Source organism: Pleurodeles waltl, chromosome 1_1 (genome assembly GCF_031143425.1).
Source record: "Pleurodeles waltl isolate 20211129_DDA chromosome 1_1, aPleWal1.hap1.20221129, whole genome shotgun sequence".
NCBI lineage: Eukaryota > Metazoa > Chordata > Amphibia > Caudata > Salamandridae > Pleurodeles > Pleurodeles waltl.
Window position 1 is genome coordinate 43,414,385 of NC_090436.1, and position 6,694 is coordinate 43,421,078.

The following is a 6,694-nucleotide window of genomic DNA, read 5'->3' on the forward strand; positions in this document are numbered from 1 at the left end:
ACACCTCCCAGGGGAGGTGCAGGTCAGGGGAGTGGTCACTCCCCTTTCCTTTGTCCAGTTTCGCGCCAGAGCAGGGGCTAAGGGGTCCCTGAACCGGTGTAGACTGGCTTATGCAGAATTGGGCACATCTGTGCCCAACAAAGCATTTCCAGAGGCTGGGGGAGGCTACTCCTCCCCTGCCTTCACACCATTTTCCAAAGGGAGAGGGTGTCACACCCTCTCTCAGAGGAAGTTCTTTGTTCTGCCATCCTGGGCCAGGCCTGGCTGGACCCCAGGAGGGCAGCTGCCTGTCTGAGGAGTTGGCAGCAGCAGCAGCTGCAGAGAAACCCCAGGAAGGGCAGTCTGGCAGTACCAGGGTCTGTGCTACAGACCACTGGGATCATGGAATTGTACCAACAATGCCAGGATGGCATAGAGGGGGCAATTCCATGATCATAGACATGTTACATGGCCATATTCGGAGTTACCATGGTGAAGCTACATATAGGTAGTGACCTATATGTAGTGCACGCGTGTAATGGTGTCCCCGCACTCACAAAGTTCAGTGAATTGGCTCTGAACAATGTGGGGGCACCTTGGCTAGTGCCAGGGTGCCCTCACACTAAGTAACTTTGCACCTAACCTTTACCAGGTAAAGGTTAGACATATAGGTGACTTATAAGTTACTTAAGTGCAGTGTAAAATGGCTGTGAAATAACGTGGACGTTATTTCACTCAGGCTGCAGTGGCAGGCCTGTGTAAGAATTGTCAGAGCTCCCTATGGGTGGCAATAGAAATGCTGCAGCCCATAGGGATCTCCTGGAACCCCAATACCCTGGGTACCTCAGTACCATATACTAGGGAATTATAAGGGTGTTCCAGTAAGCCAATGTAAATTGGTAAAAATAGTCACTAGCCTGTCAGTGACAATTTAGAAAGCAATGAGAGAGCATAACCACTGAGGTTCTGATTAGCAGAGCCTCAGTGAGACAGTTAGTCACTACACAGGTAACACATTCAGGCACACTTATGAGCACTGGGGCCCTGGGTTACCAGGGTCCCAGTGACACATACAACTAAAACAACATATATACAGTGAAGAATGGGGGTAACATGCCAGGCAAGATGGTACTTTCCTACACTTATTAAATGTAATAAGGAATCCCCAATGTTATTCTATAGGAGGAATAGGCCTCACAATAGTGGAAAACTTAAAAGTACACGTCCAACGTTTAAATTACATAGTACCCTACATTATGGGCTACATTGGGCCTACCTTGGGGGTGATTAATATGTAATAAAAGTGGAGTTTAAGGCTTGGCACAGGGGTTTAATGCAATGGCAAACCTGGAACATGTTTTGGAGGGTTACTTAAGCGGATGGCACAATAGGTGCTGCAAGCCCACTGGTAGCATTTCATTTACAAGCCCTGGGTATATAATATACCACACTACAAGGAACTTATAAGAAGATTAAATATGCCATCTAGGTATATGCCAATCAAACCATGTTTAGGGGAGCTAGCACTCTAGCACTGGTTAGCAGTGATAAAGGGCAGAGTCCTAAGGTCAGCAACATCAAGGGAAAAATGTTGGTGGAAGATCATCCTAAAGCTGACAGGTCTAACACATCATATAAATACAACTATCACCGTACTTATCACCAACATCAACACTAGCACAACTATCACCCTGTCACAGCACTATCACCATCAACACCAGTACTGACATTTTCACCAGTGCTTCTGCCAATATCCCTGCTACTACCATGCTTGCAGTGGCACTTGGTGTGCCTGAGCTCTTACATGTACCAGTTTGTTTGGGGTCTGGTTCTAATGGCTTAGTTGGCTTTGAGAAGGGCGAGGTAATCGGTGTTCGTTATGATCCAGGTGTAAAAGGATTCAGTGAGGTAGTTGTGTTGAGGCCTGTGGTGTAGGTTTTTAGAAGTCGCATTGTGAAGATTTTGCAATGATGTTTCTGCAGTGGTGTGGAATGATAGTGGTAAAGTTGACCAGGGCATGGCTGGACCTAGTGATTAGTGTGGGCTTGTCTATTGTATTGTTATCTAAGCTGGTGAAGCTGCCGCCCAGTATGCGTCTAGTAGTGTCAGTGGGGCCTTCTACTCACTAGGTGAGTCTAAGATTGAACAGGTCCTCAATGAGGTTGGTTGTGTTGGGATTGGTGATGTCCTGCAGGTGGTAGTTGATGTCACTGAGGAGAATTAATGTGCAGGATTCGAGGATCAGCAGCTGACTAACTCTACATTGAGGCTGCTGAACTTGGGGACAGTAGGCATGGGGGCCGCTCACAGTGTTGTTGGCGGTGATGAGGCATTTGTAGCTTAAGTGCTCCATGTTCTGGGTGGTGCTGTCTGAGGGGGCTGAACATTGGATGGAGCCTTTGTAGATGACAGCGATTCCACCTCCGAGTCTGTATGTCCTGTCCTGTCTTGCGATCTTGTATCCTAGGGATGTTTTGAGTCAGACAGGATTTAGTCAGGAAGAGCTGGTCCAGTTACCAGTCGTGTAGCAGTTCTAAATTTCTGATGTCTGGTTTAGTGGGTGTTAAGGAGCACGCAGTGTAATGGGTGTCAGTTGTGTGTGGTTGGGTGTGTGAAGTCGAGTGTGGGACAGTACATGTAAAATGGAATGTGGTGCAGAAGTATGCACCTTCAGTGTTGGGCAGCACAGTAGCACCAGTCATAGATGCACCAGGGTTCAGGGCATGGGGGCTCAAGGTGGACTAGCAGTGGGGGAAGGTAGATGGAGGACCAAGGGTCCTGGCCCTGGGTGCGAACAGATGAAAATGTGCATGCCTTCAGTGCTCAAGTGACTCATCCGCTGTGAGTATCCACTGCAGCTGCTATTCAGTAAAGAGAGTTTTGGTGGCAAACCTGTAATGTCACTGTTCAGATGGATGATGGGAAGTCCAGTGAAGTAGCTTCCTGTGCAGATGGATGACTGGGAAAATACGGTGTTCTGTAGGCTGAATCAAAACATGACTGACACTGCCTGCAAGCGATGGCTGAAGTAGATAATCCAAAGCCCTTATATGTATTTCTTTCCTTCATTACACAATCTCTAACAGAAAGCTAAAGCTATCATCCAGATATAAACATATACAGAAAAGATCTGAGCGAAGATGTTATAAAATGTAATTTTCTTGTCAAGGTGTAGTTGATTATTAATGTCTCAGCTTCTTAGTAGGCAGTGGTTGGATATTTCTGGAATTAAGGTTCTATATATACAAACTGCATTTATTTTCTGTAGTGTGCAAAACAATATTCTTGTGTTCACATAAAAAATGTTTGACACTGAGGTCTACAGTAAATATTAACTCCAGTACACTATCTGCAGACCTTAATCTTGTTAGCATTCATGTTTTCACATGGGCACTGGCTAGACCTGCCTTTTGCCACTCAGACAGTTTGGAGCCTTAATAGAGAAAGGGGAACAACTTCCAGAACCAGATGCAGGAGTTTGACCGAGTGTACACCCACCCCACCTCCTCTCCTCTCCTCCATCCCCCAACTATGACAAGGGATGTAATACAGCTAAACAGCCTTTATCTGAAATTGTCACACACAGGCTGCCACCAGCTATAGTTATTGGACCTTCGGGGCCACTTATCAGAACACCCCTGGATGTGTGGATGTTACAGAAGGAGGACTGCCCTGCTGTTTTGCCCTGCCACTTGAGGAGTGCCTTCTAGCTAAGGAAGACTGGGCCTGCTTACCTGCACCTCCTTCTTTGTGTAATTAACTTTTTCATCGGAACCAATGCCAAACCCTGAGAAGCCTCGCCGGACAGCTGAAAGCTTAATTGGAACCCAAGCCAAGGGACATCAAGCCGCGCCTCAAAGCTGAAAGTCTCATGAGAAGAGAAGCTGAGCCCCTGCAAAGCCTCGCTGCAAAGTTTAAAAGTTTATCAGAATAGACATTGAGTCCTGGCAAGCCCTCCCTGCACAGCTAAAGCTTTATCAGAACTGACACAGAAGCCTGTAAATCATTGCTGCACAGCTAAAAAGCTGAAATCGTCCTTGGAATTAAGGCTGAGCCCTGCAGAGCCTCACAGCTAAAAGCTGCATTAGAACAAATTCCGAGTGACGCTCAACCTGCTCCTCAGGGCCTCATCCAACACAAGCAGAACGCTCTACACCAGTCTTGAATGTAACGTTTTAGTGGGGATAACCCAGTCCTTGTATCTGACATGGGTTGTATTGCTGTCGGCCTGAACTTGTAACTTTTCCCTGGTCTAGATGAAAGTGAGTGGTACTTTGTGCTATTAGACACTATTTTCATAAAAACATTAAATTAGCATAGCTCCAATTCTTTGGATGTTCTATTTTTGTTGTTTTGGTATCATTTTATTTCACAATATGTTTTCTATTTTTTTCAAACTGGCTTGAGATTTTCTTTTGTTGTGTTTTCACTTTATTACTGCTAGTGTGCTGTTTAAAAATGTATGCATTGCCTCTAAGTTAAGCCGGACTGCTTTGTGCCACGCTACCAGATGATTAAGCACAGATTAATTTATTGACTATTGTGGTTCATCTTGATAAGCACTGTGGTTGTTGCCTGACCGGGCCTTTCACCTCTCTCAACCAGGAGCCCAGTTTCCTACACTGTGGATAAGAAAAACTTGCAGGCAGTGCTTACTCTCTGATGTGTAGATTTTGACTGGTCTGAGCTGAAACTAGAGACTCACTAATTTCTAAATTCCAACAATGGTTTTATTGTTTCTGTCTCCTCAGATGCAGTTCAGTATGTCACAGACCTTCCAGGTGGATCCAGGAAAAGCTGTGCGTCAAAAGGCGGTAGTCCAGAAAGCCGCATTGAATGTGCCTTATATCGCCAAAGTTTGCACCCTCTTCGATTATGAGGTCACTATGCGGGGTACATGGGAAGGTGCCACTTACTTTAATTTGAGCATTGTGCAGGAGGATGTATAAATAACAGCACTTTTTTCCTTGAAAACTTTTGGGGTCAGATTTGGATTTAAGTGAACCAGTGCAGTAAGCAGGAACCACACTTACCAGCATGCATTTAAATAAACGTTCAGCAGCACAAGATTGTATTAAGAGCTCCCTATGGAGATTCAGCTGTATCAGATGTGGTTCGTAAAATTAGGTTTCCTTAGGGTGGCTCTGATGTATTCATGACTATTCTTTTCTCATCTGCTGTGCACCTTCTCGTGACTATATTTCAACGTTGAGCAATATATCAGTCAAAGAGACTGGTTAGTAATGCATGAACATGAATAATCAATCAGCAAAGTCGACTATTTGGGTTCTTAATAGGGTTGGGCAAAATTGTGATCCCCCCCAAAAAAAATGATGCAACATTACATTGAAATTATGTGAAATTATGCTTCATGGTAATTCCTTTAAGCCAAGTAAGTACCTTACAAAAAAAACTTTTGTCAGATGCCACCAGGAGGAGACTAATGTAAGCACAAAGCATCTCTGTGAGAGGCAGCGATTCATGAACTATGAATCAGGGATGCAATACAGCTGGGGTGCCTTTATCAAAAATTGTCTTGATGTAGGGTAATTGTTGTATCCATATATAAAAGAGAGATAGACTTGGTTAATCAAAGTGTGAGAGCATCCGCACCTTTACAAATCATAGACAATACCCTGCTGACCATGGATAAAGATCACCCCTGCACCTTGATAGCACTAGAGCTCTCAGCTCCTTGGACACTGTTGACCTTCGCCTGTCATCCATATCTTGAAGTCTCAAATTGGATTTACTAACAACATCCCTTCCTACCTATCCAACCACACCAGTTGTGCGTATGAGCACCTCCAGGTCACAGAAAATCTAAATTACCTATGGAGTCCCCCAAGGTTTTGTTATGTGCCCTGTTACCTTCAACCTCTGTCTGGAGAGACTTTCCTCTCTGATAGCATCATAAAATCATCTCTATCTATTATGAAAAAACTACATCATATTTAGAACTCTGCAGCCAGGCTACTATTACATGTAAAGCCGCAAGCCCACATCTCCCCTGCATTGAGAGCACTACACTGGTTACCCGTTGCCAGAAGATGCACTTTCAAGCTGCTTTGTATCACCCACAAAGCTATACATGGAACAGGACCGCTTTTTATCAGAAGCAAAATAACCAAATACACCCAACAAAGAAACCTCCGCTCAAGATTGGCGCCACGCCTTAGAACACCACCATACAAGAAAAAGACTATAGGTGGTACATCCTTCTCCGTTCAATCAGCCAAAATTATGGAATTCATTACCCCCAACTATAAGAGTCATAGATAACTTTCTTGTCTTCAGAAAACTACTCAAGAGTTGGCTCTTTCCTTCATAATCACCATATTCAAACAACTATGGACTGGATATGCCTATGTTGATAAATATTTTTTCTGATTATGTGTATGTTTCTAGTTATGTTTAGTTCTTTAGAAAATATGTATCGCTACTATGTCATAACAATAAAATACACACACACTCTCTAAATAAAGTATATTTTACCCATGGTTCTAAATATGTATTGTATGTACATATATGTGTGCATATGTGTGTGTATTCATGTGTGTATGTATGTATGTGTGTGTGTGTGTGTGTGCGTGCATATATATATATATATATATATATATATATATATATATATATATGTATGTTGTTCTGTGCTTGCCATGTTTGTGGGTCATTGCATGGTTCCTGGGTGGATTGTTATATACTAGATATCTAT

At 43.7% G+C, this 6,694-nt stretch overlaps 1 protein-coding gene across 1 annotated transcript in view; it reads left to right on the top strand.

Moving 5' to 3' along the window:
• LOC138290046 (uncharacterized) overlaps positions 1-6,479 on the top strand; it is a 251,644-nt gene extending 245,165 nt beyond the window's left edge. The window contains exon 9 of the mRNA XM_069230220.1: positions 4,731-6,479. Coding sequence (XP_069086321.1) covers positions 4,731-4,928 — 198 coding nt within the window. The 3' untranslated portion in view covers positions 4,929-6,479. The remainder of the gene's footprint in view (positions 1-4,730) is intronic.
• The last annotated feature ends 215 nt before the right edge of the window (positions 6,480-6,694 follow it).